The 13,903-nt window shown below is 45.9% G+C and overlaps 1 protein-coding gene across 1 annotated transcript in view; it reads left to right on the top strand.

Moving 5' to 3' along the window:
* The window catches only part of LOC311102748 (connector enhancer of kinase suppressor of ras 3-like), a 72,069-nt gene that overhangs the window by 29,654 nt on the left and 28,512 nt on the right, over nucleotides 1–13,903 (top strand). Inside the window, exons 3-12 of the mRNA XM_084144135.1 lie at nucleotides 690–892; nucleotides 1,843–1,930; nucleotides 7,971–8,012; nucleotides 9,226–9,345; nucleotides 9,492–9,551; nucleotides 10,377–10,445; nucleotides 10,637–10,783; nucleotides 12,592–12,728; nucleotides 13,279–13,472; nucleotides 13,582–13,668. Of these exons, the coding sequence (XP_084000261.1) occupies nucleotides 690–892; nucleotides 1,843–1,930; nucleotides 7,971–8,012; nucleotides 9,226–9,345; nucleotides 9,492–9,551; nucleotides 10,377–10,445; nucleotides 10,637–10,783; nucleotides 12,592–12,728; nucleotides 13,279–13,472; nucleotides 13,582–13,668 (1,147 nt within the window). The remainder of the gene's footprint in view (nucleotides 1–689; nucleotides 893–1,842; nucleotides 1,931–7,970; nucleotides 8,013–9,225; nucleotides 9,346–9,491; nucleotides 9,552–10,376; nucleotides 10,446–10,636; nucleotides 10,784–12,591; nucleotides 12,729–13,278; nucleotides 13,473–13,581; nucleotides 13,669–13,903) is intronic.

The raw sequence follows: 13,903 nt of genomic DNA, 5'->3' as shown, positions 1-13,903 counted from the left end.
GCCAATAGGACCCATTTATATCAGCTTGATATTTTCAGGGTCGTTAACTCTGAAAGAGAAAATCTCTTTCTACACAGTTGAAGTGAAAACTAGGTTTGGTGTGTCTGTCAATCATTTGCCTAATCACTTTCCCTGGAGCAGGTCAGGGTTGTAAGGGCAATAGGAATCAAAGGAATGAACAGTAGACAGAGCATTATACATTATATGTCTGTCTGCTGCTCATGACCCCTGAAGCCCCTTATTTTTGTCTGTGTGAAGGGTCTGTAAATTAGTGGAATGCGCAAGGAGGACATAGCCTGGATCAGGAATGCAAACTTTGCCTGCTTTATGGGAATCCGGTGTGGGAATCTGGGGTGACGCCTCCCTCCCAAGGATTGAGCCAGAGATGGACATAAAGAATGCAGGGGAATTTCACCCCAGAGGTGCCGAGAGAGACATGGCCTCTTAAATCGTGTGTGTCATAGAGCATTACAATGAATAACCCACATTTACTCTGCAGGAAACAACATGTTTGTCTGTGAAATGAAATCTAGAGCCGTAAATATCTGGATAAACTGTTCCGACCAAGAATGTTGCTGCTATGACATTGATTGACATTCACTGTAACATACTGTACACTTTCTTCTATGACTAACACTAAAACGATAACCTCTCAAACTCAAATCTTCTCTCCTTTCTTCCCCTCTCAGAACTACGGAGTGGAGACAGACAACCTAAAGGGTCTGGTGGTGAGGATGAGAGCGGCCACCAACGGCCTGCACATGTCCACGTCAGACCGCAGGAAGAGCCCGACGTACGATGGCAGCACATCCCTGAAACCTCCCAACGACTTCCTAACCTCTGTAGTGGAGCTCATCGGAGCCGCCAAGAGCCTGCTGGCCTGGCTGGACAGGTAAGACCTAACCTCCATGGTAACTTTGCATAGCTGCCGTAAAATACGAGAGTCCTAGCTACATAAAATCTGCTATATACATTCTAGCTCACGGACTGCCATTGGGGTTAGCTGTAATGTTAGAATTTCCTACGCATAGGAGTCATTGAGCTCACTGAATCACCTCATGACTAGAATATGCTGCTACGCTACACATTACAGGCATTGGTTTTCCTCAGCCTTTACAGACTATAGCAGAAACACAGCTCTTCTCTCTCAGGAGAGTTTACTAGAAAGGGTTTGAGGACATATGAATAAAATTGGATACAAGTCTGGAGGTTTCCTTTACCTCTGTCTAGTCATTGTCCAGATAATATCCAGATGAGATTTCAGAGTCAATCTAGACATAATGTACTGCTCATGTATGATGCAGATTATTTTCATAGCATTTGTTTTAAAGATCACTCTCTGTCAATGAACTTAACCAAAAGTAGTATTTTCTGAAAGTAGTAGTAGTCATGTTACCATGTTGACCTTATTTTTGTTTTTTCTGAGGTTTGTTTCCAGATCCAAAATGTATATAATATGATGATCTCCCAACATATTTGGGGGCCCCACTGTGGTTGAGGGGATAGCGTTAGAGAGCTGTGTTTTTGGAGTTCAGGGGTGCGTGTTTGAGAGGAGGAATGGAGAAGGAAGCTCCAATATGGCGACACACTGTGTTCCTTCCAACCACTGTCTTTGACCACAGAGCCTTCTACCCCAGACACACAGAAAGCAGAGCAAGGTTCACCAGGACTGTTCTTTCCCTATTAACAGCATCCTAGTGGCTCTATGTCACTCTGTTGTTCCACTGTGAGATTTACCCCCTTATCCAGCTCTCCTGACAGCTACTGCATCTCCGTGTGGTCAGGAACATGACCTGAGGATGTAATGCTAAGATGGCCTCTCAATCTTCTCTCTGGTTGCAGGACGCCCCTGACTGGGATCAGTGACTTCACCACCACCAAGAATAAGATCATTCAGCTGTGTCTGGACCTCACCACCACAGTTCAACAGGTATGCATGCTCTCTCGCCCTTTCCCTCTCTCCCTTTTCCTCTCTCTCTCTCTCTCGCTCCAGCTCCCTTACACGGGCACTTTCTCTCAACAGTGCACGTGTAACTTGAAAAACCACCCCATAGCTCTTTCCACTCAGGGCAGACTAGCCTGTGGGCATACACATGTAGGATTAAGTAAAGGAGCAGGGGGTTATGAGACCTGGGGAGAAGGGGGGGGCTATGATATGACATCATCCTGAAGCCAGTAGCCTGTCTGAACACAGTACCCCCCCCCCCCCCCCCACTCTTCAGGTTAGCTAATGAGGAGACCCCCAACCATGGTGGTGTTTAACGTTAATCGCAGCCTCTGCGTTTACAGTTTCATAAAAACTTCTGGTGCTCTTTAAAAAGCATATGCCACCATTCCGCAGGCTACATTATTCCCCTGGCCATCTGGTTCCAGTCACCCCCCCCCCCCACCCCCCCCCCCACCCCCCCCCCCCCCACCCCCCCCCCCCCCCCACCCCCCCAGCGGGAGCGCATACTGTCTGTGTGTACATCCTGTGGAGGATTAGTGCACGGTGGGTTGAGGAGCTGGTACAGTGCTCTCCTTCACTGCCACATATAAGATATTTAGCTCCCCTTAAAAAGTAGTGAATTACCAAACATCCTTCTAGATTAAATGTGTTTGATTTGGCCATGGGCGGTCAGATTGTTAAGGGTCTATTTATATCAGATTTATAGAAAGGGGTTAGTTAAAGACCCAACAGAGAGTAGCACAGTGCCAAGCTTCTTTTTGACAGTTTCTTTCTCCAGGGTATCCCAACAATTGATAAACAGGCTTTACATTTTATACCCATAGTGAAAGTGGCTGTTGAGACTGCAGGTGCCGCTTTTGAAAGGTTATTGCATCGAGTAATTTCCGTTCCCTGAGTGCCGATTGCCTCGCCGATGTCTGGGATTTCAGCGGCCCGGTGATTTACTGTTTTGGGTCTCACCCTGGGTGTGGAGGAGGAGGAGAGGGGGAGCTGAGGGTAGACGTTTCCCACGGAGGCGTTTGAAGTGAAGGTTTTTGTGTGGAGTTAACCTTGTGCTCCAGGGATGCCTGTTGCAGCTTTGCTGTGGTGTACTGTAGCAGACCCCTTGGCCTCCATGGCCTGTGTGAGAGGCCCAGGTGGATATCTCTACAGTTCACCCAGGGGCTACCTTAGCCTGTCACAGACACATGCAGGAAGTTACCTCCAATGCTCTCATGGACCAGTGTATCTCACATAGTCTTTAGACATGCTTGAACTCTCCCAAACGCGCTGTGGGGGAGTATCACTGTGATTTTTATGGTGTGGGCGGACTTCATGAGGTGACATGGCCTGTTCATGAACCTCCACCATGAACAGGGCTTTTAGGATGGATGATTTATGTCATCCTGGCTGAATGAACCCTATGTATACACGTACAATAGAACACCGCAATGAAACCACGAACATGCAGCCATCTCATCTGACCCGTGAGGTGAGAGCTTGCTCTCAGTCTTCTTGCAAGGCAGTCGGGTCAAACACTAAGTGATGAGATAATATTTACATTTTAGTCATTTAGCAGACGCTCTTATCCAGAGCGACTTACAGGAGCAATTAGGGTTAAGTGCCTTGCTCAAGGGCACATTGACAGATTTTTCACCTAGTTGGCTCGGGGATTAGAACCAGCGACCTTTCGGTTACTGGCACAACGCTCTTAACCACTAAGCTACCTGCCGCCCCAGGAGGAAAGGGAAGTCTGGAGGGCATGTCTGAGTCCTCACGGTGTTTTGATATCTTGTTCTGTAAGATCCTGTACATCAGTCCAGTCTGGTCAGCTGTGTAAATGGCTCCATGTTGGAATGTTGTGCCAGCAGTCTTCTCTTTTTGCCACTTTATCGCTCGGCTGGACAATTCCTCTCTGGTTACAGATCAAAGGCTGCAGGGCCGTCTGGGGAGTCATCTGATCCCAGTCTGCTGTGGGAGGACGACCATGGCATGAAGAGGCTGAGGACTCGCTGCTATACCCAGAGAACGTTTCCTCAGTCTTTCCCTCTGGTCTTGGTTTTGATCTGGCTTATGTATGAAGAATGCTTCAGTTCTGTGTTCGATGCAGATACAAAATAATTTTGTGTTCCACAGATCTTCCAAAGGATTATGTAAAAAAACACAGATCTGAAAGATTATGTCCAAGAATATTATATTCATATTATGCAATCATTTTCTGCTTTGATATAAAACAATCTGCATGTGATTCAGTTTGGCACAGTTTTTAACAAATCAAATCTGTGGCGTATTATGATACTGTTTAGTCAATGTTTTTGAACCCAAACCCACTAAATCTGTCTTTTTAGCATATCCGTCTTGACATGATTTAGTCATCCAAATATAGACCTATTTATGGCTAAAATGTGTACTGGTTTGTGATGGAAGTCATGCCAAATTCCTTCCAAAACCATCACACATCCTTGGCCGCGTTGGAAAGTAATTGAGGGGGAAGCATTGTGTTTTGGTACCAAAACTGAAACCTATGTTGGTATTTTATGCTTATTAGTTTTCCCTCCAAGTTTGTTCTGGCAAAGGAAAATATAGATGTTATACAGTGGGGAAAAAAAGTATTTAGTCAGCCACCAATTGTGCAAGTTCTCCCACTTAAAAAGATGAGAGAGGCCTGTAATTTTCATCATAGGTACACGTCAACTATGACAGACAAATTGAGAAAAAAATCCAGAAAATCACATTGTAGGATTTTTTATGAATTTATTTGCAAATTATGGTGGAAAATAAGTATTTGGTCACCTACAAACAAGCAAGATTTCTGGCTCTCACAGACCTGTAACTTCTTCTTTAAGAGGCTCCTCTGTCCTCCACTCGTTACCTGTATTAATGGCACCTGTTTGAACTTGTTATCAGTATAAAAGACACCTGTCCACAACCTCAAACAGTCACACTCCAAACTCCACTATGGCCAAGACCAAAGAGCTGTCAAAGGACACCAGAAACAAAATTGTAGACCTGCACCAGGCTGGGAAGACTGAATCTGCAATAGGTAAGCAGCTTGGTTTGAAGAAATCAACTGTGGGAGCAATTATTAGGAAATGGAAGACATACAAGACCACTGATAATCTCCCTCGATTTGTGGCTCCACACAAGATCTCACCCCGTGGGGTCAAAATGATCATAAGAACGGTGAGCAAAAATCCCAGAACCACACGGGGGGACCTAGTGAATGACCTGCAGAGAGCTGGGACCAAAGTAACAAAGCCTACCATCAGTAACACACTACGCCGCCAGGGACTCAAATCCTGCAGTGCCAGACGTGTCCCCCTGCTTAAGCCAGTACATGTCCAGGCCGTCTGAAGTTTGCTAGAGTGCATTTGGATGATCCAGAAGAGGATTGGGAGAATGTCATATGGTCAGATGAAACCAAAATATAACTTTTTGGTAAAAACTCAACTCGTCGTGTCTGGAGGTCAAAGAATGCTGAGTTGCATCCAAAGAACACCATACCTACTATGAAGCATGGGGGTGGAAACATCATGCTTTGGGGCTGTTTTTCTGCAAAGGGACCGTGTAAAGGAAAGAATGAGTGGGGCCATGTATCGTGAGATTTTGAGTGAAAACCTCCTTCCATCAGCAAGGGCATTGACGATGAAACGTGGCTGGGTCTTTCAGCATGACAATGATCCCAAACACACCGCCCGGGTAACGAAGGAGTGGCTTCGTAAGAAGCATTTCAAGGTCCTGGAGTGGCCTAGCCAGTCTCCAGATCTCAACCCCATAGAAAATCTTTGGAAGGAGTTGAAAATCCGTGTTGCCCCGCGACAGCCCCAAAACATCACTGCTCTAGAGGAGATCTGCATGGAGGAATGGGCCAAAATACCAGCAACAGTGTGTGAAAACCTTGTGAAGACTTACAGAAAACGTTTGACCTGTGTCATTGCCAACAAAGGGTATATAACAAAGTATTGAGAAACTTTTGTTATTGACCAAATAATTATTTTCCACCATAATTTGCAAAGAAATTCATAAAAAATCCTACAATGTGATTTTCTGGATTTGGGGAATTTTTTTTCTGGACTTTTCTCATTTTGTCTGTCATAGTTGACGTGTACCTATGATGAAAATTACATGCCTCTCATCTTTTTAAGTGGGAGACCTTGCACAATTGGTGGCTGACTAAATACTTTTTCCCCCCACTGTATGTGCATCAGTATCCCAAAAGAAAACACTCTGCTCAGTGCAGATCAAACTCATGGCGCTAAAGGACAAACCAGTGCTCTGCTATATTCAGCCTTCATGGCTTTCACCGATAAGCTAGCAAATCTTGTCCATTCAAATACAACAATGGGCTGACAAGCCAAGTGCATTTGCACACAGATACTCCTCCCCCTTGGGCCATAGGAATGTGCAAGGTAGGGGAATATGGAAATGCTCGGTCGTCCCCCATACGTTGTCTTCACAAAGGATTTACAAAGAACAACAGAGCTGCCTTTATGGACAATCGATGTCCACACACAATAACTTTACTACTAGGTTACACATCCTGGCTCCTCAAGTTCTTGTTTGTTGACATTGAGCAGCGCAATGGCAGTGATGCCTCAATACAAGTCACTGACCTATCGGACTCTATAATTACCAAACTCAGCCACCTGTGAGTTTAAGGACGGCCGCCTTTTGGGACATACCCTGCATAGCCGGGGGGGCGGCACTCAGCAACAGTGGCCCCCTCTGACCAGCCATAACCAGGGGTCCTTTCACCACCGGACCCCAGGCCCCCAAGTCCCCCAGCTGTCTTAGGAGGCTGTTACTTCAGCTGTGAGCCCAGGCAGGCCCAGCTGCAGTCTGGGAAAGGAAGGGAAGGGGGACCCTGGGAGAGGGCCAGGGCTGAGGGGCTTCTGTCTGTGGCTGACACAGTAGTTACTGTAGGATGTTCCTGGCTTCTCCTGCCCCCTGGTAGTCACACAGCAGCTACTGTTTCTTTATTGTAACTGCAGGAGACTCGCCTACATATCAAATACATGGGAACCCAGCTCTAAACAGTGTTTTTGTTTACTGAAGTCTCCAAAGAACAATAATTAAAAAAACTTGTGTGATATGGGTTGAGAGTGGGTTGTTGGTCACCTTGAAGTTAGAGGATATGGTCCTTACAATGTACCACTTTGCCGCATCGATGTTGGAATGTTGCTGCTGGGACTTGCTTCCATTCAGCCACAAGAGCATTAGTGAGGTCGGGCACTGATGTTGGGTGATTAGGCCTGGCTCGCAGTCAGCGTTCCAATTCATCCCAAAGGTGTTCAATGGGGTTGAGGTCAGGGCTCTGTGCAGGCCAGTCAAGGTCTTCCACACCGACCTCGACAAACCATTTCTGTATGGACCTCGCTTTGTGCACGGGGGCATTGTCATGCTGAAACAGGAAAGGGCCTTCCCTAAACTGTTGCCACAAAGTTGGAAGCACAGAATCGTCTAGAATGTAATTGTATGCAGTAGCGTTAAGATTTCCCATCACTGGAACTAAGGGGCCTAGCCCAAACCATGAAAAACAGCCCCAGACCATTATTCCTCCTCCACCAAACTCTACAGTTGGCACTGCATTGGGGCAAGTAGCGTTCTCCTGGCATCCGCCGAACCCAGTTTCGTCTGTCGGACTGCCAGATGGTGAAGCGTGATTCATCACTCCAGAGAAAGCATTTCCACTGCTCCAGAGTCGAATGGCGGCGAGCTTTCACCATTCAAGCTGACGCTTGGCACTGTGCATGGTGATCTTAGGCTTGTGTGCGGCTGCTTGGCCATGGAAACCAATTTCATGAAGCTCCCAATTATTTTTTACACCTGCCAGCAATGGGTGTGGCTGAAATAGCCAAATCCACTAATATGAAGGGGTGACCACATACTTTTGTGTATATATAGTGTATATCTGGATATTTGATCACATCATATTTACCCTAGGTTTTTATTTACTATCTTTGCGGTGAAATAGCCTCTTCCTGTGTGTTGCTGTGGAGCATTGAGAAGGCAGCCCATCTAACATGTCTCTCCTCCTCCACAGGACTGCACTGTTTATGAGATGGAGGAAAAGATCCTGGAAGTTGTAAGTATATCTCCCCTCTTTGTTGTTTCCACATTCCCACTTTCTATAGGAGCACTCTGGGAAAGTCTGTTAGAACGTTTGGGGAGACGTAGATCTATAATCTTTTACATGGAGATAAGGTGACATGCTTTCAGGGCAGTCTCCCTCAGCGTTAATAGTACAGGCAGGGGCTATGGCCCTCTGGTAAAAGAGGCGGCTAAAATGCGCCCTGGCCATCAATCAGTTTCCTGTCCCTGACACTCTCCAGACTCTGAGCTGACACTGGACCTCTTCCCTCTCAGACACCCTTGATGAACTCTGCTGCAGACACACACAATAGCTAGACTACTCTCTACACTGTTTAGAGTCTTCTCCATGCCGAACTTGTTGTTCAATGAACTGACCCGGAAAAACTCTAGTTACAGCCTGGTCCCAATCAATGGTGAATAGAAGCATTTCAGTGATTCCGGGTCAAGTGATCTGGTAATAGACTTGTGTGGTCAACAGAAAATTTGATTAGAGCTAAAATAAGGTTAATTTATTAACGTGTGACTGTCCACATCTGTATGTAGGCACAACTGTGTAGTTGTGAGTGTTCAGACATTATGCTTGTTACTTGCCTGAGAAGAAAAAAGCTCTTTCTTCTCTGAGCGTCACTAAAATGCCCCTACTAATGATGACAAAGTGGTGAGATTGTCCATAATGACCTAGAATGGAGAAGAGGGGGGTGGGGGGTAGGCAGGGAGTGAGGAGAGGTGGTGAGGGGAGAGAAAGCTGTGGAACCAGCTAATGGCACATGAATGACCCTCACCCCTCGCCCCCCTCCTCTCTCCCTCACCCCTCCTCTCACCCCTCTTCCCCGGGGAGTGTGACAATTTCCCCAGTGACTGGCTGCTGAGTACAGGGCCTCTCCTCACCAGACCGCCTGGCCGCCAGTCCACCCCTCTAACACTGACTGAATACAGACAGCCACAAAAAGAACACCTCTTTGGTGACAGGCGGTAGCTACATAATCACAGTCAGGTGACAGGACATTAAATTCTGGGCTGGTCATGTAATCACAGCAATCATGAAGCACACAGTCACTGTGTGACAATACAACTTACATTAAATCAAATGAATTAGATGAAATGGATTCATGAAATTCCATGAGATTTTGTTTTCATTCTTTGGGTTGTTTGTTTGGTTTTTCTGTGTTGCTTAAAGGGGTTTCCTCCCCACTCTCTCATTGCAGTCCAAGGTTCTGAACAGCATCTGTGACCAGACCGTGAGAACAACCTCTGACCCTCTGATGAGCCAATCAGCATGCTTGGATGAAGTTCAGCTCAACAACATCAAGCCTGGGGAGGGACTGGTGAGGAATGCTGCATGGGAGTTTCCAGTTTAACCCCAAACCCACTGAATTACTAGCTACATTTATCTAGTGCACCTCAAATTTCTCACAAATTCAAACTGTCTCAGAAATGCTAATTCATGTTCCTCATGTTCATATTCCTACAGGGTATGTACATCAAATCTACCTATGATGGACTTCATGTCATCACAGGGACCACAGAGCATGTAAGTATGGTGGCCACAGAATAACAACTTAGTAGATCTTAGTGAAAACCATCTTAGTGAATGCACTTTTCTCATTTTGTTCAGTTGGTTTAAATGTGCACCTTTTTATGTCTTGTCTTATCTACTTCTCACATGTTTCAATATAAATCCAGTTGGTAAAGCGACTCTTAATGTTATGCATGAACAATAGTTGCCATGTGCCAAGGTCTGATGGGGAGACAGTTAAGGGTGGGCTTCAAACAGAACATCTTCTTTCCATCCCACCCTGCCCTCCTCCTCTTCCCATTCTTAGGGTGGTCGAGGGCATTGCTGTTTACCACCGAGCTAGGATAGCAGTGTAAATGTGTTCCTTATCAAGCAGTGGAGAGAGGGAAGGAGGTGTTTAGAGGTTAAATAATATAGCTGTTCCTGTCTCCATCATCCATTAAGAATCACAATAAACTTCAACAGTAAAGCATCCTCCTTCAGAGGAACATTGGCAGCAGCGCTATTACAGCCTAATTATCATGCCTCCAGTCGTTAAGGATGAATCAAACCTTAACTCATCATATGACTCATTCATCCCTTTGACATTCTCATGCATAATGTGACAACGTATTCATAAAGAGGGCGTTTGTGTTGTTTAGTCAGAGTTATGTAAAACGTATATTTCCTCAGGGGCTTATTAAGTGGTCTGTTTCGTAACAAGCCCATACATGGCACTTCTGACGACAAAGCAAACAGATGAAGCTGGACTTATCCAGGAGCTAATATTACATCAAGGTGGTGTCTCTGAGCTTGTGGGGTTTGTATACTAATCCTGTCCTCTCCTCTTTGTGTTGTCAGTCCCCGGCGGACATGACAAGGAAGATCCATGGGGGTGACGAGGTGATCCAGGTCAACCAGCAGACAGTGGTGAGCGCCCAGCACCTGTTATCTCTGACACCTGTCACAGAGAAAGGTTTAAGCAGTTAGAATGTGTTCCTTGCAGTTGACCTGACTACAGTGTGACATAATGATTATTTTCCTTGTTTCTTGGTGTGCCTCTTTCTGTTGACCTCCGCTATGATACACTGATCTATCTGTGCTGTTGTGCCTTGTCTCAGGTGGGCTGGCAGCTGAAGAACCTGGTGGGGAAGCTGAGAGAGGACCCTAAAGGTGTGGTCCTTCTGCTGAAGAAGAGGCCTACAGGCACCTGCGGGTTCACACCTGCCCCTCTCAAGAACATGCGCTGGAAACCGCCCATGGCACAGGTGCCCACCCCAAACCCCTTAATCTTTTACTTTTGGTGTTCTTACCAAGGCAGTGTTATGTTATTGTTCATATTACCTTTTGTTGAACGTGCCTCATGAGTGAGTAGGGAGAAGTGTTTGAGTGTAACAAGCCTAGACAAGTGTAGGACCCACCCTGAGAGTTGGAGGAAAAGATCCTGGAAGCTCCAGGGCTGAGGACAATGTAGAGCTGTTCTCCATTCAGTGACGGCATCTGAATAAAACAACAGCTACTGCACTCACACACTGATGATGATGTCACTCAGACTGGGTCATCAGTAGTGGCAGCCAGCAGTCTGTGAGTCAGTCTGCAGAGACAGAAGATAGCATCTCCTTCAGTGAAGAAGAGGAGAGAGGGGGCAAATATCTGCTTTGGAAGTGGTTTGTGTAGGTGTGAGTGTAGAATCAGATCAACATCCAGCAGTAGTGTGGGAATCCCCAGTGGTATGGCCTGTATTGATGTGGCTAGTCAACCAGTCTCCATGGAAGACAAGTCTTTCAATAGGTCGCTCAGTGATTCAGCTCACAAAGGGCTTGGGTACACCCTCTTTTGAGAACGTTAAAACCCCAAAGGTTTGTGTTAGCGGAGAATCAAGTCTGTGTTAATAAAGTTATGTAATGGTAATCCAATTCACCACTCTTCTCATATGGGGACAATTAGGATCTGGCTAAGCTCTTAGCCACAGCAATGCACCTGAGCCCTGACTGCAGTAACTGGTGCTCCATATTGAACAATAGGCTGTTGTAACCGAACCTGTGCTCTGGTCCTGGCACTGCCTCGTTTGCCTCTGGAGGCTGCTTCTGCCTTGGGAAGATCAGATCACATGATATCAGACCAGAGATGGTTTCACTTAACAAAGAACCTTTCATCACAAAGACACCAGATCATTCTGGACTTGTCCACCGCCGTGTTTGAACAAGGTGTCAGGAATCAAAGCACTACATCTTGAGTTTAATCATAAGAGAGAGGAGTCGGTGTGTTAAACAATGGTGGATCACACACAGTGATTCAGGAGTGACACTCTGGGTTCTACAGGTATCCTGGTTATAGGGGAGGAGGAGAGAGTAGACGTACCAGTATCTACTGTGTTTGACACAGAGTGAAACTGAACATGGTCAATTTACCAAGTAGTGTGGTTTTAAAATGGCACCAGAGCTGTGGTAGAATAGTATGGTTTCTTAAAAGTATGTTGCTGCAGCTATTTTGGATTACCCTCAAAATCGTTCCATTCATTAGATGCTACTGCACTGTTGGAGCTAGGAACACAAGCATTTCACTACACCCACAATAACATCTGCTAAATATGTGTATGTGACCAATAAAATATGATTTGATTTGATTCTCTAAATAGGGTTGTAATGATTTAAAGAGACATATGCAAATATAATGTAGGATAGGAAAGGGAAAGGGATACCTAGTCAGTGACCTGCCATATGTACGGTAATCCACCTCCTTCCTAACAAGTAGTGTTTAGAATGACTTGGCTAGGGTATGTAAATACAGTAGTGGAGACTTTAGGTAATCAACCATTCGTTACTGGAATGAATGTTGGAAGTTTAAAAATACTAAAGTAATCGGCTAGAGTAGACTATAGGATGTGACATATGGGGAAACGCTCTTCCTTGCCAACAAGTTATGTTTAGATTTTATACAGTATGTAAATAGTAGATACCTCTTAAGACATATATCCATGTAATGTAGCTATGCTGCTGGCTGTTTGCCCACCATCAGTTATACTAGGTCCTATGAGGGGAGCATTTTCTGACGGATTGTCTTTTTTATTTCTCAGAGCACCCCTTCCCTGAACAAAACCCAGTCTCCAGGCTGGTCCACAGACTGCTCCACCAAGAAGGAGAAACCAGCCATCCTGGACCTGTACATCCCCCCTCCCCCCTTAGTACCCTACACTCCACGGTGTGTACCCCTGTAAGTACACTAGACCCAGGAGGGTTACCAGGAAAAACTTTAGCCCCAAGTTATAGGTTTAGAATTTGCTGTGTTCTGCCCGACAGACATCCTACACTCATTCTCCAGCTCCATGCTCCTGGCTTTGAAGTCTGGAAAATGAGTGGTTCAGCCCCCTGATCATTCGCCCCTTGCCTCTCGCCTATAAACCCCCACAGCAGAGCACATTCTGTTGTACAGTCTCCATCCTGCTCCGCTCACGCCACACAGACATTATGCAACAGCCTCTCTGTTTCATCTGCCTCCTCAGACGCCCTCCCTCTCTCACTGTCTCTCTCCCTCCCTCTCTGTCCATGTATGGCAGTGAGCAGGCTGTTGCTGCATTCACCATGTTTACCAGATAGTGAATCATATATTTGTTTAGCCATTTAGTGGACTCTCATATCCACAGCAACTTTAGTTAGGGACTGAGCAACAGCATAAAGCAAATTTCACTCATTTTATCTCTGTCCTTGTGCTCTCGCCCATATGAAATGGGACATTGATGCTAATCAGTATTTTCTGTCCACAGAGAGAGTAAGATCAGCTCCTACTCTAGCATCAGTAAAATCAGACCAAAGGGTTCTGAGTCGCCCAATTCCTTCCTGGACCTGGAGAGTCGAAAACGCTTCACCATCGCAGACTATGACAAGCTGGGCGTGGTCTACCCCATCGAGGCCAACGTAATTCAGCCCAGGATGAGGGAACGCAACACCTCGTCTCGTGGTTAGTAGTATCCTACCCCACAGTCACAAGGCCCACTCATTATAGAATTCAAGTCAATATTCAAAACCAGAGAGACAAAATATTCAAACTTTTTGTTATTTCTGCATAGGTAAGCCCCGCCCCCTCTCCATGCCAGTGGACACCTGTCTTGGAGTGGCAGATCCCTATGCCAAGCCCTGGACACAAGGCCGGAAAGGTAACAAACACACGCCATTCACCCATCTTCTGAGTTACTGCAGAACAACAACTTAACCACCAGAAATCGAATGGACCACAACCTCAATCAGATTATCCAGTTCACACCTTCAACAGCTAAATACATGAGAACACATGATAGAATTCACCCCTCCAATGACACCTCTGCTTAATTTACCAATGAATGAAGCATGTGATTAGTGTCAACTGAGAGCCATACTGTAGCTCTTGCCAAG

The sequence above is a fragment of the Coregonus lavaretus genome (genome assembly GCF_964263955.1).
Source record: "Coregonus lavaretus genome assembly, chromosome: 27".
Taxonomy (NCBI): Eukaryota; Metazoa; Chordata; class Actinopteri; order Salmoniformes; family Salmonidae; genus Coregonus; species Coregonus lavaretus.
The sequence above is the reverse complement of the archived record's forward strand: the minus strand, read 5'-3'. Positions and strand labels throughout refer to the sequence as shown.